The sequence below is a fragment of the Paroedura picta genome, chromosome 11 (assembly GCF_049243985.1).
Source record: "Paroedura picta isolate Pp20150507F chromosome 11, Ppicta_v3.0, whole genome shotgun sequence".
In the NCBI taxonomy this organism is placed as follows: Eukaryota; Metazoa; Chordata; class Lepidosauria; order Squamata; family Gekkonidae; genus Paroedura; species Paroedura picta.
Window position 1 is genome coordinate 8,827,263 of NC_135379.1, and position 24,394 is coordinate 8,851,656.

The 24,394-nt window shown below is 46.6% G+C and overlaps 1 protein-coding gene across 3 annotated transcripts in view; it reads right to left on the minus strand.

Moving 5' to 3' along the window:
- Positions 1-664: 664 nt before the first annotated feature.
- The window catches only part of ADARB2 (adenosine deaminase RNA specific B2 (inactive)), a 315,856-nt gene continuing 292,126 nt past the window's right edge, over positions 665-24,394 (minus strand). For 2 of the 3 annotated variants that reach the window (XM_077303289.1, XM_077303288.1), the window contains 4 exons: positions 11,203-11,384; positions 8,101-8,279; positions 2,673-4,848; positions 665-2,555 (listed from right to left, as the gene is read on the minus strand). In XM_077303289.1, the coding sequence (XP_077159404.1) occupies positions 4,672-4,848; positions 8,101-8,279; positions 11,203-11,384 (538 nt within the window). In that variant the 3' untranslated portion in view covers positions 665-2,555; positions 2,673-4,671. Of the gene's footprint in view, positions 2,556-2,672; positions 4,849-8,100; positions 8,280-11,202; positions 11,385-14,897; positions 16,648-24,394 lie in introns of those variants that run through there. The other variant, XM_077303290.1, reaches the window with a different exon arrangement.

Below are 24,394 nucleotides of genomic sequence, written 5' to 3' on the forward strand. Positions count from 1 at the left end.
TCTAAATTTACGCAAAATACTAAAATACAATCTCAAGACAGGTTGAAATTAAAATTTCAGAATAAGTTAAAGTCTAACATTGCTCATAAAAAAACCCCTAGTCTGGGATTGGGGTGGGCGTAATGTGATTTCCCCAGGGAGCCAGCTGGTAGATGTGAATGCAGCTGGAGGGGCCGATGCCAGCTCTTGTTAGGCCTCAGCCCTAAGCCTGGTAGAACTCTGCCTTTCAAGCCCCAAGGAACTGTTGAAAGTCCCACAGGACGCTGGTCTACTTTAGCAACCTCACGACATTAGACTTCTTTGCATGAGGAAAAGAACTGAGGCATTCCTGAAGGGTCCCAAGCAGATGTTAAAAATATTTCTTTCTGGTAATAAAAGCAACTCTGGGATCAGGCATAAAATGGCAACAACTAAAGTTTTAATGTGACCTCGCTAACAGTTTGGCCCTAGAACCTGTGTGTGAAGCCCGGCCTTTATTTTCTCCTCCTACCAATCTTGTTAGGTAAGCGAGGCTGAAAGCTTAATGCAGGGGTAGTCAAACTGCGGCCCTCCAGATGTCCATGGACTACAATTCCCAGGAGCCCCCTGCCAGCATTCGCTGGCAGGGGGCTCCTGGGAATTGTAGTCCATGGACATCTGGAGGGCCGCAGTTTGACTACCCCTGGCTTAATGCTTTAACAGCTGGGCCCAGGTTCTAACCTGGATGTCACTTGAGTTTCTCATGACTCCACAGCAAATGTGGCTGCTAAAAAAAATAAAGCAGAGCTCACTTGGGCTCTGAATGGCTGCTGTAAATGAAGGTCTCCTGTCTCTCCCACAGGCATTTTTTTGTGCTGAAACAATGCTAGGAAGAAGAGTTTGGCGTCCAAATTGGCCGTTCCAGGCCAACACAGCTGGGGGGGGAGGGGAGGTGCAGGCGCCTGTGCATCAGTTGACGCACACATGCATGCACAGAGCTCTGCTCACTGCATTCACTGGAGTTCTCAACCAGAGACACATAATCAGAAACACCAAGACGGTAGAGCTGTCCTCAGACGAGACTGCATGAATCTGTGTGAGGTTGACTGAATGTTTCCCTGCTTAAAACCAATGTTTCCCCTTATTTGTGGGAAGTTAGTATGTCAGGGAGAAGTGCTTCAGCCGTGCTTTCTGTCTGATATGCTATTTTTTCTATGTAGAGGGGGGTTTAATTTGTTCAGTGGGGAAGCATTCGAAGATGCAGTAGTTCTACTTGAACAATGCAATTGTCCGGCTCTGAGTTATGCCTTGGGCCTGTCCGGGGAATACAAGCCTGTCCATCCCATTCTTTTCAACGAGACTTAAGAGAGCAAATCCCAGAAGTTAAGTCCTATTTTATTCACTAGGGCTGACTCCCAGGAAAATGAGGCTTGCAGCCTAGGACTTCTCTGAATTGTGCCCAAAGCCTTCATCTCCTCATTACGTTCACCTACACATAAGGCTGCCAATTCTGAGTTGGGAAATTCTTGGAGACACGAGCGGAGGAAGCTGGGGAGGGATGAGATCTCAATGGGGTATAATGTCACCTGGAGATGAGTTGTAATTCTGGGAGATCTCCATTCACCATCTGGCAATTGGCAACCTTCTCCACACGCCATCTAGAATTTTAGTTTCCAGGGTCAAATACATGCGTGGCTTTATGAAAGGTCTAGCTCCTGTTAGAACCGAGGCATGTGCTTCTGAAATATGTCCTCCTTTTCCATTCCTAACTGGAAGCCACTCAACTCATTCTCTCTCGCTTTTTCTACTCTAAGAAATATTTTTGGTAGTTAATATGGAATGTATTGATTGTTGAAAACAATTCTAATACAGGGCGGGTGTATGCGTTGTCTCTTGTTATCTAATTTTAAAAAGTCTAGTTTATCACAATAGTTTTCTTTGATACAAGACACTATAGATACATCTTGTAATTTTATCATCTAAAAAAAAGAAATCTCATCAATATGCTGTAGCTATTACTATTGGGGGCATCAATAAAGAAATGTATTCACTGAATATGGCTCTCCAAATCTTCTATAAAGAACAGCTAGCTTTATTGGCAAAAAAAAGTGGTTTAGAGCATTAAGGAAATCTGGGAGAGGGGAGGAGCAGCAGGGGCAGAATGAGCAATGAGCTTTTATTTGAAAAGAAACTCAGTTGGACAGACCTAAGAAGAAACACTAAAACAGACCACAGAGTGGTAGCAGCTTGTTAGCATATACACATTTCATGAAGACCATGAGGATAAAAAGAAAACAGGAGTTAGATACCCGCAAATCCTGTCGTTTGAAAATTAACCCAAAGTATATCAAAACCCAAATTTAAGTGTGGATAGGGGCTAATTCTGAAGTTGTTTAGATTTTCAGTAACTTTCCCCCTTGGGGCACTGTCTCAAAAGTGAAGTTGCTTCTGGGCCAAATCAGAAGACCGGTTCACATATCACACAAGTCTGTATAAAATATATTTGCGCAGAGAAAGAAGTGTTTGCCTATCTTTCAGCCACAATATCCATGAGAATTGCCACTGGGAATCTGTGGTCTAGATCAGGGGTAGTCAACCTGTGGTCCTCCAGATGTTCATGGACTACAATTCCCACGAGCCCCTGCCAGCAAACGCTGGCAGGGGCTCATGGGAATTGTAGTCCATGAACATCTGGAGGACCACAGGTTGACTACCCCTGGTATAGATCCAACAGAATGCTTCTGTGTAGGGATGTGCACCTTGGCTCGGCTCAGCTGCCTCGGCGATAACTGAAGCCCGAAGAGGCGCGTAGGAGGCTAGCGCTATGGTGAGGAGAGCAGGGGCGGCGGGGGCGGCACTGCTGCCCCTGCTCTCCGCACCGTGGCGCTGGACTCCTACACGCTGCCTCAGCCTTCAGTGATCGCTGAAGTGACCGAGGCACACATCCCTACTTCTGCGTGTTTCTCACAGTTTTGACTGGTAGTGAGAGGTATACAGTTGCCAGCTCCGGGTTGGGAAATTCCTGGAGATTTGGGGGGGGGGTGGAGCCTAGGGAGAGATGGGGAGGGAGGGACCTCAGCAGGGGTATAATGCCCTAATGTCCACTCTTCAAAGCAACCATTTTCCTCAGTGAAATTGATCTCTGTTTTCAGTGGCAACTCCAGGAGAACACCAGGGTCCATTCCGCACACATAGGATAATGCACTTTCAATGTGCTTTGGCAGCTGGATTTTCCTGTGCAGAACAGGAAAATCTACTTCTAAAGTGTATCAAAAGTGCATTATCTATTGTGTGCAGAATAGGCCCAGGAAAGCAGCAACCCTAGAGAGGCAGCTAGATGGGTGTGCGATGGCGCATACCATATTGTGCTTCTCAAGAAGGGATAACAGGTCCTCAGGCTATCATATCCCCTCTCCTAGACTAGAAATTCTCTCCATATCCTAACATTCAGCTTCCAAGACAGTAGAAGGCATTGACCACTGAAGCCTAGCTTCACAGCTGCAAGGGCTAATCTACTATTTTTGTGCTTTTTAAAAAAAGTAAATTGATATTGTGTTTGGAAAAAGTAATGTAGGAATGTAGGATCTTTCTACACTCATTTCTGTGATTTCAAGTGCTCTCCTAGCCCTATCGTATGCTGGTCAAGGATCACTCCCCCCCCCTTCCCCGTCCTGGCCGAGATAACGGAAGCTCAAGGACTGGATGATCCCCACCAGTCAATAAATCCTGCAACTCCCTTTTCCAAAATGTTACAGCCCTTCAACACTCTATGCTGCTTTTGACTGTGCTTTTGAGAGTTTCTCAAAGCTGCTCGTGTGCTCTTGTGGCCTCTGGTTTTGAGCCTTCTCATTCCGGGGTAAGTTAACAGCTTTCTTCTAGGCCAGTAATTGTGAGGAGCAGTAACAGGGGCTGCAGTTTTGGAGACTAGGCGCTCTGTGCCAGTGTCTCTGAACTGTATGCCCCAGGTATACATTGTGCTTCTATACACCCTGATCTTAGGCTGGTTTGTGCAGCCTTCAAGGGATGGCCCCGAACCTATGTGGCTATCAAGATGCAGATTTTTTTTTTGGGTACTCACAGACTCATAATAGAATCAAGAGCGGCTTAGTTATATTTATATTTTCTACATTTCTCTTTCCTGGAGTTCCCATATCTGAATGACGCCACCCTCTTCCCTTACATATATAACACTTTCCTCTTGCGGATCTGTGCAAACGCTGGCCTTTTACTGGTTCTTGAAATACTTGCATGGTCTGCTACTAGAAAAATCTTTCCTCCTCCAATGGTAATTATTGCACTAATGATGAAAGGGGGACGACGACGACAAAATAGTGTATTTTTCTCTTTTAGCCAGAAGTAGGACCTGCTGTCGCCTGAAACGCAGGTGCCACTTGGATAATTACGGCGATCTATAATGTGCTACAAACAAGGAACGAACAGTGAAGGTCATTTTTGTAACCTGGGCTTGTACATCCTTGAGAAAGGGATGGATACGTCAAAGCAATTCCCCCAAAGTCCGGTCCGGGTTCAGTGCATTAATCAGAACGCGTCTCCTATTGAATGTAGTTCCCAGCCTGGGAGTCCCAAGCAGAGAGACTCTTGTGGAGGTAAGTCCTAGGCTGCATCGTTAGACTCCGGCAGAGCCCCCGTCCTTCGTTCCAGTCTGGGTGAGGGGGTCACAAGGGGGGCCACGAGGCAGAGAAGCCAGATGGTTCAAACTGTTAGTAGAAACTGGTCTTGCTCGGGGGGCTTTTTCACCCAGCCACCCAGGCCCGCTTTCTGAAATGCTTTATGCAGCTGCTGCTTGACGGACTGGTACGTGTGAGACACCAGTTTGGCCTCGCTGTACGTGGATGGCAAATCTCCATGAATTGGGATCCGTGTGCTCAGCTGTGAGGAGGGAAGGGCGGAACGGGGGTGGGGAGAGGTGAGAGAAAACGCAAATGAACAACGAGGAGAAACAGCGGGCTCTTTGGCAGCTGCACGCAACCCTTCCACTGGCATTTCATAAGCTACGAGCAAACGGTTCGTAAGCTCGACCTGTTTGCTTCTGGTTTGCGGGAACAAATGGGAGAGCGAGGAGGAGAGAAACCGGATCAGATATTGTTTCTGTCGCGAAAACTGCAAGAAAAAACATCATTCTGATTTCGAGAGGGGTTTGGGGAGAAGAAAACGAAGCCCCCGCATCGTTTGGAGTGTGGCCAAGGGACACTGCTTGCACGTTTCAACTGGGTCGCATCCATTTTTGCGTCTTTGAGGGGGCAGCTTGATATTAGCTGGGAACATCCTTTGTCCATCAAAACCAAAGCATCCTGTGAAGGCGCAGAGGGAGACAGGCCCAAGCACCCCAATATACACATTATATGTTGGATTGTGGGTTTGTGATCGGACTTGCACACAGAAATGCATGGTGTATGTGGGGGAAGCCATCTTAAAAAGTGTTAATTAACTCAGCACCGCAAGGGGGGAGAATGTACCTCCAATTTGGCCCCCACCAGCTTTTTGCCAGCTCCCTCACAGTGCTGAGTAAACAAGGTGAGTTCTCCCTGAGGTATGTCCGATGCGAGTCTGGTCACACCCTTGTAGATCGACCAATCCAATATATAAATACAGTAAAATGCTATAAAACGACCAAATGTAGCAATAAAATCCTATGCTGAATCGTTGCTTGTTAATTCCCCTTAAGTTCAGAATCATACTGTAGTTTCATACTCACATCAGGAAAAACCCAGGCAGAGTGAAAAGTAGTGATAATTTAGAAGACGAAAGAGAAGAGTTGGTTCTTATATGCCGCTTTTCTCTACCTGAAGGAGTCTCAAAGCGGTTTACAATTGCCTTCCCTTTCCTCTCCCCACCACAGACACCCTGTGATGTGGATGAGGCTGAGAGAGCCCTGATATTACTGAAGAAGAAGAGTTAGTTCTTATATGCCACTTTTCTCTTCCCGAAGGAGGCTCAAAGCGGCTTACTTCCCTTTCCTCTCCCCACCACAGACACCCTGTGAGGGAGGGGAGGTTGAGAGAGCCCTGAGATTCCTCCTAGGTCAGAACAGCTTTATCAGGGCTGTGGCGAGCCCAAGGTCGCTCAGCTGGCTGCAGGTGGGGGAGCGGGGAATCAAACCCAACTCATCAGATTAGAAGTCAGTGCTCCTACACCAAACTGCTACACCAAACTCAAATGTTACTCAGAACAGTGTGCGTGGGAAATCTCTCTTATTTTCTTGTGGGAAATATCTCTTATTCTCTGGATCCTTAACTCCAAAATCCATAATTAAATTAGTTGTTTTTTTTTTAAACACGTAAATTGTCTAAACTGTTTCTGTGTGGAAGCCGCCTCATTTATTTTATTTTCCAAATTTATATCCCATGCCTCCAACAGTGAGCGCGGCTCAGGGCAGCCAACAACAATGCAGAACAAAATGGTTTAAGTATGTTAAATGCCATCTAACAGCCAACGTAATTTAAAACCAGTATAAATAAACAATATAAAAGTCTAAAAATATCAGTAGCAAAAGCTGGCAGCTAAAGGAGCTGAAAACTAGAGGGGGGGGGGCAGGGAATAACTGGAGCTGAACAGGGATTGGCAGATGATATAAATACAATCAATTCAAAGTCTGCTGTGAGTTCAATTTTACAGGCCCTGTGGAACCTAACTGGCTCCTCCAGAGCTCGAATCTCCTTGGACAAGGCATTCCACAAGGACAGTTGTAGAAGCCATCACAGTTTCTGTGGCTCCCTCGTCACGAGCATTATTTTAAATTATTTATATTCTGATTTATAGGCCACCCTCTCCACGCAGTCTCAGGGCGGCTCGCAACGATGGGTTAAAAACAAGTACAAATTAAAACATTAAAATATATTAAAAAGCTCTCAGTATCCACAAGCATCACTCCAGTTATCCCCTAGGTGCCTGGAAACAAAAGACGTTTGCAGCTATTAACCAGGCACAGAATGGAGGGTGGTGGGGTCTGGCTGGGGCCAACGGTTTGATTATAATAGTCCCTGGCCTCAAATGCCTGGTGGAAGAGTGCTCTGTGAGGTCTCACCCTTCAGCCGGCGACTCATCCCACATGGCTTTGAGAGGCGACCGCAAAAGAAAGGGGGCATTTGGATCTGCAAGAAAAGAACGCTGCAAGAAAAGAACGCTGCAGTGTCGCTCCAGGCAGGCAAGCCGTCCTCAAGGAAGAGACCACGCATAGCGCTCTTCCTTTCTCCTGCTGAATTTGTTACAACGAGAGATAGTGAAATTATGCCTACTACAGAGCAGTAATTGAGCATCCGGGATTTGCCCAGTGTGTTTAGCTGACAGCCTGTTTTGTTTGGTGGGAAAGTGGCCAGCGAATGTTGCGAAATAAACCCCAGCTCTGCCTGCCAGAAACTGTCTTTGGAGACAAAGAAACACGCCTGTAGACCAATAATCGCTCTGGGCACATGCGCCCCCCCCCCCGAGAAGAAAGACCGTGTTTTTTGGCAGGAGGAGTAAATCAATGACCTCCTTCCTGACCCACCAAAAACGAAGTGCCACCGAGCCAAGAGGGAGTCTCTGATGTTTCTGGACAGCAAACAAAAGCCTGGGGAATGTTGCAGAGTAGCCGAAAGTCCAGTCTCATTCTTACAAACCAGCGAAGTGGCAACTTCTTAAAGTTGTGTTTCTCACTGCCGTCCTGTACTCTGAAACACAGGATGGGGCCTGCACATGGATGGGGCCAAAGGAACAGGTGCGTATTATTTCCCACTTCCCTCGTGGGGAAGTGTGGTGTAGCGGCAGCTCCCAATCTGGTGAGCCAGGTTGGATTCCTCGCTCCTCCCCATGCAGCCAGCTGGGTGACCTTGGGCCCGTCACAGTCCTGATGGTGCTGCTCTCACAGAGCAGTAATGTCAGGGCTCTCTCGCCGTACTGTCTTCTCTGTCAAGAATCGGAGGGTTTTAATACTAAGATACGGACTCTCTAGAACAGGGGTAGTCAAACTGCGGCCCTCCAGATGTCCATGGACTACAATTCCCAGGAGCCCCTGCCAGCACTACCTGCATTCCGGACAACGGTCGAGGCTGGATCCCAATGGCAACAAGCCAGGAATGGCTAGTAGAGGCACTGAGCTACACCTGAGGCACCTGTGCCTCCTCCAGATCAAGGAGTCCTTACCTTCCCGTAAAGCTTGGCCCAGCGCGTGCAAAACATGTGCTTGCAGAGTCGCGAAGGTCTCCCGCAGTTTCTCTTGCCTGTTGTGGCGTTAATAACTTCGAGGTCTGTGGTGCTCATGATCCAGTTCACACTGAAAGCAGGCGATTTCCCCGGCTGTCGCACCTCAGCGTGGCTCACGCCTGTCGGGGGAGGGAAAAAAGCACAGGGTTCAGATCGGCAGTGTGCACACAGCCCTGGCAGATGGGGGATGGGGACCTCTTGAAGCCCCACCTCTGATTGTGATGACTCTGGGCCCTGACCGGAGATGTTGAAATGCTGCCTCCCACCCCATCCCTCAGTTAGGGCTAACAGAACTTGGGATGTTCGTTTAAGACCCTCGGCATATCTGGGTGTCCTGTCACAAGGATCAGCTGATGGCTTGGCTAAGTGGCAGCAACCAAAGCAATAGCATGCAGATGACTATAATTGAGTTATCATCCTGCCCAGGGTCTGTAATCGCATTTTTGTCACATTAAGAGCGACTTCACTGTTATGCCTGAGAAGTGATCAGTTTGCATCTTAAGAGGGGGAAAATCATTTGCTGAAATGATTTGAGGAGGGAAGGATGCTGTTCCCGTTGGCTGCAGAGGAACGGACACGCAGTAATGGGTTTAAACTACAAGTACAACGATATAGGCTAGATCAGGGGTAGTCAAACTGCGGCCCTCCAGATGTCCATGGACTACAATTCCCATGAGCCCCTGCCAGCGTTCGCTGGCAGGGGCTCATGGGAAATGCAGTCCATGGACATCTGGAGGGCCGCAGTTTGACTACGCCTGGGCTAGATATCAGGGGAAAAATTTCACAGTCAGAGTAGTTCAGCAGTGGAATAGGCTGCCTAAGGAGGTGGTGAGCTCCCCCTCACTGGAAGTCTTCAAGCAAAGGTTGGATACACACTTTTCTTGGATGCTTTAGGATGCTTTGGGCTGATCCTGCGTTGAGCAGGGGGTTGGACTAGATGGCCTGTATGGCCCCTTCCAACTCTATGATTCTATAATTCTATGATTCTAAATATGCAGAATACAATCTTGTGTGTTGACACTTTATGCTGTTCACCTGCTTCCATCCTGAGCATATTTCCAGTGGATCTGAATGTATGAATTGACACTAAAGCGCCCATCCCTGTCAAGCAATCACCCTTAAAGCTGACTGGACAGCATGCCAACATTTGACAGACCAAAGTCCGCCTGGGATAAAGCTGCAGGTCACCGCGAAAAACACAGATGCAGCAAGCTTAATGACCAGAGGAGAGGAAAACATCCGGCAGAATTAACGAGGCTTTGCATATATGAACTTAAAAACCCTGAACTTAAAAAAGCAATTTGTGGGTTGTCCTTAGGCACTTGCTACCTCTTGTGATGAAAGCAGTTAAAAGAGCAACTCGTGGAAGTTAAATGCAGGCCTCTGTAAATACATCTGGTGCTTGACTAATAGGAAGCCATATTTCTTTTGCATTAGTAGTGAATGTAAGTAAGATGATTTGGCTCATAAGCTGTCTCTGCAACAAAACACTAACAATACAACGGCATTAGTAACTTCAGCCACGAACAAAAATTATGGCAGGGTATGAGCTTTTAGTGACTCACGAAAACTCATAGCTTGCCACAAATTTTGTTAGCCTGTCCTACTGGACTCTGGTCTTTTCTAATGCTACAGACAGATGAACACGGCTACCCGTTTTGATGGGACTGCTGCTGAAACCTACAGCCCTCTATTCAATTCCCCAGCTTTGCCCTGAAATGTTAAGCATACTGACCCAGATTGTGCATTTCCCTTACTCCACCCATGAAAAGTGATGGCGTGGAGCAGAACATGGAAACCCACAATATGGGGCAGAGCAGCCTGAATAAGTGTACCAAGATGTTATAAGGAGAAAGGAAGAATGCTACGCAGGGCTGCCATTTTCAGCGGCAGCCCTGAGTTTGAGAATCATGTTTTTTAATTTTCATACAAGAAGCCGCCATTAGTTCATTTTCTACATGCACGATGATGCCATCATCGGTTCTTCCTCCTCTTCCCTTCACTGGCTTTCCCGGCCATTCCGTGAAGCTCATTCACGGTACTTAAACGAGCCCTTTAAGCCGATGTGCTTAAGCCGATAACTGAATGGGAAATAGGTTTAAATTCGTTCGTAAGTAAATTTTATGATCCGAGGCTCTAGTTGGGTTTTCAGACTTATAAAGGTCCTTGGATAAGAGCTGATATACAGACTAATGCCAAGTGTAGTGGATGATGATTGCTTCCAATTAAGTGGCCTTTTTGGTTAGCCAAAGATACGTTGAACTATGCTTAATGGTGCAAGCCATTCTTTAAAAACTCTAGTAGGAGAAGCCACCGTAAAGGTCCAATTCACACAGCACCATGTGTGACCCATCTGTGCGAGCGACGGTCCTACTAGGACTGGGCAGTAGTAACCGTGCCCAACTCAGCCAAGGCTTTCTCTCTGTTTGCACAGGCAAGGGAAAAGCCATCCAAATCACATGGGAGCGCTTCTACATGATGTGGCTTACATAAAGTGGTGTTTTTAAGAGGGCTCCTCCATGGGGGCAGCTTCTGCCTGAGAAGGGTGGGGCTTGGGGAAGGAGGAACATTAGCACTGAATAATGCCATAAGGTCTACTCCTGGTGGCAGTAGAGAATTCCATCTGCACCCTCTGCCATCCTTCCCCTCCAGGTTGTACTCCAGGAAGTAAAGAAGGAACTTCTTAAGGTTCCTTGCAGCAGTGGTCCCCAACCTTTTTCAGGCCGGGGACTGGGGGGGGGGAGAGGGAGGCCAGGGACGGGGGGGGGGGGTGAGGGAGGCATGGGTGCTGGCCCGCCAACGGGCGCAAATGGCCGATCACTCCTGATGCAGCAAGCGCCGCAGAGGGGGAGGGAGGCATGCCCACTGGCGTCCTGGTGCCCGTGCCTCCCCCCCCCCCCGCCGCAGCCTGGTACCGAGAGCTCCATGGCCCGGTACCGGTCTGCGTCCGGGGTTGGGGAATATTGCCTTGCAGGGCTTCAGCAGTGCGGATGGTAGGGAAGCAAGATGTTTGTTTCCAAGCATGAGTGTTTTTATGCTTACCGCTCAGGAACAGCTGATTGCGCCGGTAGGAAGTTGGCAGCTGACCAACGTCTTCTAGTCTATGGCTCATTACCCGCGAAAGGTGACCGGTGTGCGAGAGGCTTCCCACGACGATACTGTGCAAATACACAGGCTCGATGAAGTAGCTAAGGAGAGCGCCTTGCAACCCGAGGACATTCCATCTGGAAGAGAAATCCAACAGGAGAAGGGTGTTCGGCAAGGCGAGAGAAGGCAAGCGAATAATTCTGAGATTTCTAAATTCGGGGAGGTCACTTGGTTTCCTTTTTACACTGTTTCCCAGGCAGAGATATTTGCAAACTTGAATTGCAATGATGATTGGGGGTTTTCTTTTTGGGTGGGGGACAATGTAAGGATGTTCCTTCAGGGATGACAAAAGAGGATTAGGACCCCAGAACATGGCTGGTGTGCAGCATTCCTCTTGGTGGGTCACAAATTGTACCGGGGCAGGAATCTCTTCCATTTTTGGGAACCAACATGGCAACACAACTAAGCACAAGCAAGACTTTGATGCTACCCTGGAACAAGTTCAACTCTGTGCACACAGCAGAGCCATCCCATGTACTCTGGGAATTTGACAGGCCACCATCTGCACACAATACATTATGTTTGCTTCGGCAGCACATATCCTAAAGCTGGAATGATATAGAGAAGACCACACACAAACTTTTCCAGTTCAAATCATGTTTCTAGTTATCTTTCTTGTCTGAGACAAGGTAAGCCTCCGCAGGGGGAGAGGCCTTTTCAAATCTGGCCCGCTTGTCTAATGCTTCCCCTCCTACGAACAGGGTTGCCAACCTCCAGGTGGCTCCCAAGTCAGCCCTGATGGGAGAAACTATTCAGAACAACAGCTCAAAAGCAAACTGTATAGGCCAATATTATAAATTCAACACAGATACTGGCTGTTGAGGAAGTCCATTGAAAAACCAATTCAACCGGTGTCGTTTTCAGCCGTTGTTTGGAATAAAGAGTCACTGTCATCACAGCTGACCTGGAAACCTCAACTCAGTGTTTTGTCTCTGGGTTTGATCATTACGACTGAGTGGTCACCTGTTTTTTCCCTTCCTCAACCTCCAGGTGGCACCTGGAGATTTCCTATTACAATGGATTCTGGGTGGAGCTATCCTCCAGGCTTTCTTATTTTGCCTGGTCTTTGGGGGTATGTACAAGAGCCTACTACTAGAGCCTACTACAACTACAGATTGCTGCAATCTGTAGTAGTAGCAGCAGGAAGAATAGTATTTCCCTTACAGGGAACTTAGAGTTCATATGCCCCATTCTTGAAGACTAGTCCATATGAAAGACTCTATTTAAAAAAAACAGTCTTTGGCAGACTTGGTGGCTCACATGAGCCCAAACACAGGTGACATTTAACAGCGCGACAGAAAAGGTTAGAGAGATTTTGCTATTTAAGGCATCCAGTGGTTGCTTTGCTAAAAAAAAAAATAAAACAGCAGCATTCGAAGTGCAAATCTCTACCAGCAGGAAGCATTATGTAGCTAATTTCTTACATCATTGTTCTTTTCATTAATTAACATTTCTCAACCGTTAGTGCAATAATTGCAGAGCCTCTGTACTGTACGTCTCTTTCCATGATTAATAAGGAGCCATTATACTTTCCTTTCCTGAAGCAGTCAATTAACACGAAATACCTTCCATTAATTACCGAATGTTTAAAACCAGCATGCCGTACCTGGAGAGCAATCTGCTCATGGAACCCGTGACAAAAATTGCTTTCAGAAGTTCTTTTAAAAATTTTATTCCAACCTCCCCCCCCCCACCCCTCCTTCTCTAAACCACAGGCAATTTAGTGGGCGATATTAATTTGCCTCCGAAGCTGGGTCCGCAATTGAGAAACATCTTTTAATCTCATGGAAGACGAGGCAGCCATCTGGCTGCTGAGGGTTTTGGAGTGAGCCTGTCCCCCTCTCCCTCTATAAATGCGGGTCATTAAAGTAATGTGTTCATCCTACATAAAACTCAAATGGAAGATAAAAGGTAATATTTATATACAAACAATTTAGTCCCCCCATTTAAACAGTCATTGGTTTTATGAAACATTTGCTTTAGTCTATCTGATTTGCATAGCTTCATGGGTGGGTGAGTGGGGGGGAATATGTATACATGTGGTGGTCATTTCTGAAAGATAGATAGATAGATAGATAGATAGATAGATAGATAGATAGATAGATAGATAGATAGATAGATAGATAGATATTCACTTTTAAAGGCATGTCTGATCAGATTTAAAAAAGAAAACAATCAGGAACCGAAGCAAAGAAGAAAAAGAGTTGGTGTTTACACCCCGCTTTTCTCTACCCGAAGGAGTCTCAAAGTGGCTTACAACTGCCTTCCCTTCCTCTCCCCACAACAGACACCCTGTGAGGAGGCTGAGAGAGCTCTATGAGAGCAGCACTATCAGGACCGTGATGAGCCCAAGGTTAACCAGCTAGCTGCATGTGGAGGAGCGGGGAATCAAACCTGGCGTAGAAACCACTGCTTTTAACCAATACAGCAAATTCTGTGAATGTTCAGCAATTCAGCATTCATTTATTAAACAGAGTAAAACACCTGAACGTGGGATTTTCTTTTAACCAGAAATTTACATATGACCTGAATATTGGCTTGCCAGGGGAGGACAAGGAAGCAGGGTTGCCACCTTCAGGTTAAGGAACTCCTGAAAATTTGGGAATGGAGCCTGGGGAGGACAGCGGCTTCAGTGGGGTACAATATCATACAGTCCACCCTCTAAAGTAGCGGTCCCCAACCTTTTTCCGGTTGGGGACTGCCTCCGGGGTTGAGGGAGAGCTGCTGGCCCAGCTGCGTGCATGCACGTTTTCGCCAGCAGGTGGCGCTAACACGCATGCGCAGAGTAGTTGCACATGCACATTTTCACCAGCAGGGGGCGCTATGCACATGCGCGGCAGCTCCGAGCATGCACGTTTATGTCTGCTGGAATGCCGGAGGCCGCGCCTACCTCTTCCCACCACTCTCATAGTAGGAAGCTAGTCGGGCCACAAGTGAAGCGGCCACTTTGGCGGCCGCTTTGCTCGGGGCCTGGCAAGCTTCTTGCAGCAGAGGGGGGGAGAGGCAGGCGCGGTTGCTGGCGGCCCGGTACCAAGGCCTTCACGGCCCGGTACCGGGTCGCGGACCGGGGATTGTTGACCCCTGCTCTAAAGCATCCATTTTCCCCAGGGGAACTGATGATTATAACCGAGAGATGAGCTGTCATTTCAGGGGGTCCCAAGGTCACGCCTGGAGGCTGGCATCCCTATCACACCCAGTTTTCAAAACGGTCTCCTTAACTGGGAAAGAAGGGTTTTTGTTTGAAGTGTATAAGACGAGCTCTGCAGGATGAGGCCAAAGGCCCACCCCAACCAGCATCTTGTCTCTCATAGCGCTGCAAGTTTTGGGTTAGGAAACACCTGGAGACTTTGGGGGTGGAGCCAGAAGTGGGCAGGATTTGGGTTGGGGTGGGACCTCAATTGAGTATAATGGTATAGGGTCCACTCTCCAAAGCAGCTGATCTCTGTCACCTAGAGAGGAGCTGTAAAAAAGGGGATACCCTTGGGGACTGGCATCCCCAGCTAGATGCTACCTCTGACATTTCTATGTTCTTCTAACAGAGAGGCGTGACATTGGGTGGTGGTGGTGGTGGTGGTGGTGGTGGAACTAACCAAATATTTCAGGACCTGATTCCACTTGAGGCTGAGGTGCAGGGTGGGGATTGTTCGGCAAAGGGGCTTTTCTTCTGCGTTGTTTTCCCAATTCGAAATGGCCACAGCAGGTTCTATTTGCCTTGCTGGCCAGTTGAGATGATCTGTGGGAAGACAGGCTAAGTAGTCTAGTTGGACGTTGTCCCTGTCAGGCATGCATCTGCTGAATCGCTCTCTCTCCTCCCTGCCTCTCTAGTCAGCGATTTGCCAGTTAACTTTCAGGTTGGAAGGTTTTCAACAGTCCATGAAGTCAGAAATAATTATGTTTGGAGGACTATATTTACAAAGCTGTGGTAGTTGGATTTGAATAATTAAATTTATGAATGTATATCCCTAATAATTTTAAAGGGCTGTTTTCTTCCTAACAGAAAGTGCCATAAAGTAGCTGTGCTCCATAAAAATCATTTTAAAATTAACATTATTATGCAGAGTAAATGCACCGTAGCATTCTGGTTTCTCGATATATCAAAGTGACTTGTCTCGGATCAGAGATGCATGATGGACTGCGTTATCTTCCCCCCCCCCCCTAATTGTGAGAGGCTTTCAAAATACCCCTATCAAGGACGTGTTTCTTTCTTCGATAACATCTTTTAAAATAACTTTTGTCATAAAGATAAAAGTGATCTGCACAGGGGGAGCTGGATTCAGCTGAAATATCTGGATTTATTTTATTGACATTGGATTTGGTGGGACCAGACTGGCTAAATTCCAGTTTTCTAGGCTTAAATCACACTGTGGATCAGACTGTTGGCGACAGATTTTTTTTTCTTTAAATATTTTCAGGGGGAAAAATCAATAATGATGATTCTCTCTCTCTCTCTCTCTCCATTTTTAACATGGGGAGGACAGAATAGGTATTTAGGGCTAAGTGCAAAGACACCTTCTCTCTTCAGCTAGCATGGCCATCTTTTATGGCAGGAGAGGGATAATCTTTTGTTCAGTTTTCGGTCTTGGTAATCCCTATATAAACATATGTGATTCTCCTTTTGTCAATAACTTGAATGTCAGAGATGAAATGGAAAGAATTTCAACTGGGTCAGACTTCTGCTCACTAGAGCAGGGGTAGTCAACCTGTGGTCCTCCAGATGCACATGGACTACAATTCCCATGAGCCCCTGCCAGTGTTTGCTGAACCCTCTGAAACATTCTTCAGGCTTAGGAAAACCCCAGAAGTGGCGCGATCATGCAGAATATGGTTGGGAAGCATCGCTGAGCGTGTGCCCATCCAGGGACCCTCCCCTTCCCACCCCCTCCAGGCCCATCATAGGCCATTATAAGAGGAGGGGCAGGTCCACATGACTATATACGGTCTTATCACCCAATACATGTTTATTTTTTTTAAATATAAAAATTAAATCCCACCTGTTTGGGAGACCCTTCCAGGGCTATCATGAGACCCCAGGCTTTCATGAATTCCTGGTTGAGAAAGTCTGCTCTACATAAAAGTCCCGATATTACTATAAATTCTTCAAACATGAATGAATTCTTCAAACATGGTGGGGGAGATACTGCCACTAGAGGAGTTTCAAACGCATGAAAAGGTCTTTTGTCTGTTCTATATTTGGATAGCGGCTAAATGTTTAGCGATGTACTTAACTTAGCAATGCTGTAATATTCTTGTTATTGGCTTATCTGCATGACTTCCTTTGTGCAAAGTTCTGTTTTAATTGCTAAGCTTTCTGGTCTGTCCTTGTGTTTTCTGGAAGACTCCCTTTAAAAAAAAAAAGAAAGAGAAAAGATCTATATATGTAGAAGATTCCGAGCGCAATGAGTTGAAAAAGATCTCAGCAACTCAATGGAAAGTATCAGTGACAGCTGGCAGGACTTGCCCAGAGAGTCTAACTCAATACCAGAGAAGAGCGAAAGAATCAGTAGAGATTTGCAGTGTGACCCTAAGAGACTAGATTCAAGTGGGAAGCTGGGCTGGTGTGAAGTGGCAGAACATTTGAGTCCAGAGGCACCTTGAAAACCAGCAAAGTTTTATTCATATTTTTGTGTGTCTGAGGAAGTGTGCGTACTCATGAGGGCAGCCATCTTGGTTCACTCCCATGTGGGGTGCTGCAGAGCGTGATTCTCTCCCTGATGTTATTCAACATCCACATGAACCCCTTTGCACAGCTGGTCCGGAGACCTTGAATAAAAAATGTGTTGGTCTTCAGGGTAACACTGGACTCTAAATCTGTCAAGACATTTTAAAAACATCGTTCAGGCTTGATCTTGACTGGTCCTGCAGGATGGTGATCCCCCTTCCGTGGTGACTTTTCGTGTTAAAATGGCCACCATCACACACCATGGCTGTTTTGGCGCCCAAAGAAGCTAAAGGCCTGAACAGGACTGGGCCCTCAGCATGTTTAAATAATTCATTAAAATGGCAGAGCCTTCCCTGGGTCCAACCTGAGGATGCTGTTATTTCTAGTCTAACCCCCAGAATGGAGCGTCCCCTGTTTAGAAATGGAGTTACAAGTTAAGTCATGTTATTTGGGAATTACGGTTTGAATCAATAAACATTTCCTCATTCACCATATTCACATTATAGAAAAAAAGACCCCCTTAAAATGATCTGAGTTTCACGTGACCAAGGAAATGATTCAGGTTCCCCAGGCAGTAATAAAGGTTTTGGTGCTCTTTTCTGCCTCCAGCAAGAATTGGCTTACAGAGATTTTTTTTTTTCATACTACAACAATGGCTTCCAGGAAAACTAATCCCCTGAGCTCTTCTAACTGTGCAGACCTTGAAAAAAAGTCAAAGGCTCCAGGTGAGTAATGACAATCTTGGGGGTTTTTCTGCTTACTGTGCTGGGAGATCATGCAAGCCATTATCAAAGCTTCCTTCTACATTTCCACGCAATGAGGATTGTTATTCATGGTCATCTGCAGGCTTTAGAACACCTGCCATTTTTTTCTAGTTATATGACAATTTAGCTATTATTGGTTTGGAAACGGGAACTACCATGTTAGGTTTTGATCTGTATTTTAGCAGTAGGTGGTTCACCTTTTTGCATCGGGTAGTGAGTGGCGGAAGCCAAATTCTGATTGATTCAGAAATGGGCTAAGTGGGAGAGAGAAGATTATGAATTGACTCGTATTGTGCTCCTGGACTATATCTGGCCGTGAAGCCGGCTGTGTTAATGGATTTCTGCTTTTATTAATGTGCCGCTTTTGATGTGCCTTGTTTTCCCCACCCCCATCCAGACTTGCAGTTTCCAGGATCCAACTTTCCAACAGATTTGACAGTCTGTCACTAAAAGGAGTTGTAAAAGCTTTTAACGTTTCTCAGGAAAATAACCTGACTTTGTACCATTTCTCTAACCTGCAGCTCAGTTTACGTCATTGTGTGAAACGTTGACTCTTCAGAGCGACAGAATTTCCAGAGATGGCTTTATGGCTTCCGGGGCTTTGATGGGAAAAGAAGGGAAGCTTCCAAGATACTGGTTTTGGACAACCTGAGAGAGGGAGTGCAAATCTTGGGAGATGGAGAAAGCACAGGAAGGTGCCTGCTTCTATCTTAGGCTGGTTCACCAGCTGTGGCTGTTTCTCTAGAAAGCCAGCCAGGCCACTGTCACATATGTTTGGGTAATCATGAGATTGGACTACTACAGCACACCTAATATAATGGTGCCCTAGAACAGTGGTCCCCAAACATTTATCACCGGGGACTGCTCAACGCTTGAAAATTTTACTGAGGCCCGGGGGGGGGGGTAGTCTGCACAGTGCCATGCCGAGGGGGAGCCCCAGCCATGGTGGCCACCGGAGAGCACCAAAGGTGAGCCGGTGGCAGAGTGGCAGGGCAGCCCCTGAGGAGGACGAGGAGGAGCTGTGGCCCGGTACTGACTGAGCCACGGACCGGGACCGGTCTCCAGACTGGGGGTTGGAGACGACTGCCCTAGAAGACAGTTCAGAAATCTTGAAAATGCAACCAGAAGGATCCTTATTGGGACTTGTTCTCATGAGCACATTAAGACCTTGAAAAACTAATTGTAAAGGAAGTTGAAGACACTTCAACTTTCTTTAGAGGACGGCCTGCGAACATGGTGGGAGGCCCTCTGAGTTGAATGACTGACTGACAGTGTTTATGCCAAGTAAGGTTTTCTGAATCTTACAGCACCCTGTCATCTCTATGGATGTTTTTTTAATGTTTATTAAACATTGTCCGTTGTTACAATCGTTGTGAATCACCTCAGGAACTCTAAAGGGGCCCTAAAGGCTATACAGACACTGATTAATAAAGAAAAACCAGGATGAGGGGCCCAATAAAATCCTATTTTCGGCAGGTACCTACAGCTTATTATCCCCAACTCTTCTTGGTATTGTCTAAAACAGAATTTTCACCCGTTCTGTGGTGAGGTCATAAACCTCCTTCCATGATGGAGAACCATGCAGAACAGGAATTCTCAAACTCTTGCTTGTGTGGAAGTCTAGGGAACAAGAACAGCCAAACTTAAAAGCAGCCATGTAGATCGTATCTCAGTAACTGGCTTGTGGAGGGGAGTCCTGAATGCCACCAGAGAGTTTACTTGGGATGAAATCTTCCACGCGCAGGAAAAGTTGCTGAACGCTTTAAACGGTAATCAAATTGAGGAAATGGCTTTCCCGCTTACAAATACCTCGTGAGTGAGGGAATATGGAAGCAGCTGCTGGATAAATTATTAATTGCACATTATTCGCTTGGCTCCAGTAATTCTTTCCGATAGAGCAGAAAACTGCTACTCTGGACCGCCTTCCCTTTGTAATTCATGCAAAATAGGCTGTTTTAGAGCGGCTGTAACCAATGCTCTCAATGTGAAATTTTCCTCTAAATCACTCAAAGCCCCTAAAGGGGAGCAGAGCCAAAGAAAAAGTTTAGGCCCAAATCTTCCTTTAGGGCAAACAGGGCTTTATTTGAACGTTGGTTTCCGATGCAAAGCAAATCTAGAGAACGTGTGAGCGACCTGAGATGTAGGCCCATTCTGCACTCTCAGCTCAGTTCCAATTATCACCGAATTCCAGTCTCTAATCCAAATCCTGGGCCTACACTCTGCACCTTTTCCAAAAATCCGATTTTCCCTTGGGAATGGCAAAGTATGCATTCTGCTCCCCAATGAGACAAAGTGAATCTTGCAGCATTTTGTGTGTGTGTGTGTGTGTGTGTGTGTGATGTGGTTGATGTTTTCTTCCTGGCCAGTTTTGGGCAGGCTGTGTTTTTAAATTTTAATTTTAAAAAAGAGAATTAAAAATATAGCAGAAATACAGGAGGGGTACAGAAAAGATACATATATCTATTCAGAATGTATTACGTTATTGTGTGATGTCAAGTGGGAGGGGGGCTCTCCCCTGGCACCCTCTTCCTCCTCATAATCTTTACAATTACGTCAGTATTATCCCCCAATTCCTACATCCGCATTATAACCAATCTGCTCTTTTACTATATTATTCATTTCATCCTAGCTATATATCCTCTATGACAGGGGTAGTCAACCTGTGGTCCTCCAGATGTTTATGGACTACAATTCCCATGAGCCCCTGCCAGCAAACGCTGGGAAGAAAGCGGAGCCCTGGGGGAAAGAGGCTGTGGCCCGAATGTGGGGCTCCTGCAGCCATCTGGTCCTCAAGGATCTGGTCCTCAAGAAGAGCATGGAGCCTCAATGCCCCATCCACGCCAGCAGACCCCCCAAACCCAATAGCAAGCTTCATGATATGATGATGCCGTATCATGTGTTGAATATTCCTACATGTTGCAGCAGAAAAAAAAACACACACACCTTGGAGTTGCTATTCTTAGCCAGCACAGCTGTAATGTGTAGCTCAGCTCCTAAATGAGGGAGTGTTCAGTGGTAGGGCAGGTGGTTGCCCCGGAAGGACAGAGCAGTTCCTCAGTGGAACAGGCTTCCTCGGGAGGTGGTGGGTTCTCCATCTTTGGAGATATTTAAACAGAGGATAGCCAACTGATGGAGAGGCTGATTCTGTGACGGTTCAAGGGGGTGGCAGGTTACAGTGGGTGAGCGATAGGGTTGTGGGTGTCCTGTATAGTGCAGGGGTTGGACTAGATGACCCAGGAGATCCCTTCCAATTCTATTATTCTATGATTCTAGATAGAGTACAGGAAGGGAAGAGCTATAGAACAGCACAAGGAGTCAGAACATGGCTCCATCCTGAATGTCCAAAGAAGGAAATTTCCTGAATGAGAACAAAGAACTAAATTCCTTGAATGGAATCTCTCAAACAGAAGTTTGAGAGGGGTCACCGAGAGACATTTCATCTGTACTGCATCTCTTTTTCTTTGGCACTGGTGTCTAAGGTCCAGTCCACATATACAAGAGAATGAGGCATGAGATCGTGCTGTAACATCTCAGACTGTAGTTGTGGAGAAGCCTATTTTTAATGGCCTCTCGTGTCAATGCTCCCAAGGAAATCAGAGAGAATGTTTCTGGCCTAGCTCTGCCTCCCGTGTTTTCTATTTACTTGTGAGCGAACTTCAAAGCACGGTGCAGGGGAACTTCAAAAAACAGCATCTCTTTCTTGCAGTTGAAATGGTGTGGTCCGTTATACCACTTCCTTCTGCAATACGCCTAGACCAGCCTTAAGAGGTGTCGAAATCAAGTGTATATTCATTTTAATGCGGTACTATTAAGCAACGACATCAGCGCGGAGAATACTTTCAACTTCAAAACAAAGGAGTTTTTCTTTTGATCCTGAAAGCATCCTACAAGGCAACGTGTTACATTATTTTCCAGCCACTGCGGTGTGCAAAGAATCTTGAAATACAAAGTACTGATTTTGTACCAGAGAAAAACAGATGTGTTCAGGGCGGGGAATGCATCTCTCAACATGCTGTATTACGGCCGGCTTCCACATCAATATTACATATAATGTTGAGTTTCGAAATTTATATTTAATTTGCTGCCTACTGACATCCAGGAAAACCACAGAGGCAGCAGCATCTGAGTTTGGAAGCCTTCATTTGCCCAGCTATTCTTAACTGGCCCAGCTATCCAGGACCATTTCTGCACTGGGAACTTTGCTGCCCCAGCTCCTGTGCGGGAGCAGAAATCTGGGGCAGATGAGGTGCACTGGGCCAAATGTTCTGCTGTGTGGGAGCAGGAAGAGGCATGGCAACCTGTCCTAGCTCAAAATCCAGCTTGCAACCCAGTGCAAAACCTCCGGTGCGGAAATGGTCCTGTTCTGCCTGAGGTTTGCTTCTTAAACCTGGGTCATACTCAGCAGCTATGAGAAAAGGGCAGCAAACTGAAAACAGAGCCGGAGGCCTCCCTTTGCCACTTTAGGACAATGCGTTGCAACAGGGGACATCTTGGTGAAGAAATGTTATTTTGAGACTGTTTCATTGGCACCTAATCTCAACATATTGCCCCTGGATTCTCTCATTATTATGATGAGCATCTGCTGAGGCACATGACCCAGCACAGAGCCTGCTACCACCGAGAGATGCTTCGCGTATCTGCTCCAACCAGGGTCTTGGGAGCCATTTCTTTCCTGTTGGGAGAAGTGTCTGGAGGCAGCAGAGCATGACCCTCTCTCACAAGAGAACTTTGCACTGCTGTCTTTCCATAGGAGCTTTCTGACAATGGTCTTGGGAACCATCTTCTCTTTATTACTGGGAGGGGGGCACTTAATGTGAGGGGGGAGAACGCTCAGCAGGAGAGTTAGAGGGAACAGAGTATGGCTTTTGTTGTTGTTGTTCTTTCTCTTTAAATCTCTTTGACATCAGAAAGTCATGAAGGAGGCCATCTCCTTTCCTCTTTCTTTCTTGTAGTCTAGAACCTAGGGGCATTTAATGACGTTGATGGGCAACAGATTTAGGACAAACAAAAGGAAGGTTTTTTTCACATGTGAAGGTCTAATCATGTCCGTAGTTCTGCTGAAGACCAAGCTTGAGGACAGGATCAGAAGCCTGCAATGTAATCGATCAATGCGCAGCTAGATCCCGTCTGCCAGATCCAGTCAGTTTAAAGTGAAACTGACCAATAGCGAACACTTGCGGGGAGATCTATTATGGGGCTTTTGTATATAAATTGGGGTTGGTTGTGGGTTTCTTCGGTTCAGTTTGGGTTCTTGTACTATTATGCTGGGGTCACAATAAAGAGCTAAAACCAACTCCCAATGTCCTGGTCTCTGAACTCATACGGACCTAACACAATGAGTAAGTAAACTGCAAAACTGACTCCCCGTGGATGCAGTGATGGACACTAGTGTGGTGGTGGAAAGTGCTATCAAGCCACAGCCAGATTATGGTGATCCTGTAGGGTTTTCAAGACAAGAGGCTGAACAGAGGTGGTTTGCCATTGTCTTTCTTTGTGTAGTAACCCTGGACTTCCTTGGTGGTCCACATCTAAGTACTAAGCTGGTCCAATCCTGCTTAGCTTCCATGATCTGAGAAGAATAAGCCAGCTTGGGCCATCCATGTCCGGGAGAACTCTACCATGGGTTGACTTTAAAAGGAGTTTAGACAGTTTCATGGAGGACAGGTCCATCAGTGGCTACTAAGCATGCAGGAAACCTCCACATTCAGAAGAAGGAAGCTTCTGAAGATCAGTCCAAGGAGGCAACTTCAGAAGAAGGCCTTGGCCTCTGTGCCCTGTTTGTTGGACCTTCAAGGCAACTGGTTGGCCACTGTGTGAAGCAGGATGCTGGACTAGATGAACCACTCATCTGATCCAGCAGGTCATCTATATATTAGGTCAATATATATATTTTTCAGTCCCTTCTCCAGGAAGGGGTGTGTCGCATATTTGGGCACGTCAGATCATCTTGCCTAAAAAGCCAGATCTAATAATGCAAAAACAAATTAACCCGCAGAACAATCTCCTCTCACAAAAAAAAATACATTCCCACTTTGATTATACAATATCAACTTCAAAGAGTTGTCGCAATCAAGTGAGAGCTAAAAGAAACATTTTTACCGTACTGACATTGAAACATCAGGAAAACATCCCTCTCCCGCCCCAAAAAACATTGCAGCTACGCACAAATCACTTTCTGCACTTTGTTTTCCTCGTGAAGATAGAAGTCCTCTATTGTGTTCCAGAAAAGCCAAAAGCCTATAATCAAATGCTGGCTAAGAATGTTCATGTACCAACATGAAGTTTCTAAAACTATGGCTTTTAAAGTATTATCTAGTTCTTGGGAAGCTGTAGATTCATCCCCAGCCCCTGGTCCGAGGACCAGTACCGGTCCGTGGATCAGTTGGTACCGGGCCATGGCTCCTCCTCGTCCTCCTCCCTGGCTGCTGCCTCGGGGGCTGCCCTGCCACTCTGCCACCGGCTCACTTTTGGTGCTCTCCAGCGGTTGCCATGGCTGGGGCTCTCCCTCAGCATGGCACTGCGCAGCTGCTGGCGGCAGCGCCCCCCAGCAGGCGTCAGGAAGTCAGGGGCACCAGTGGGAAAGCAAGCGGAGCAGGGGCTCAGGCGGCGGTGGCGATGTCCCTCGGCCAAAGACTACCCCAGCCTGGGCCTCAGTAAAAATGTC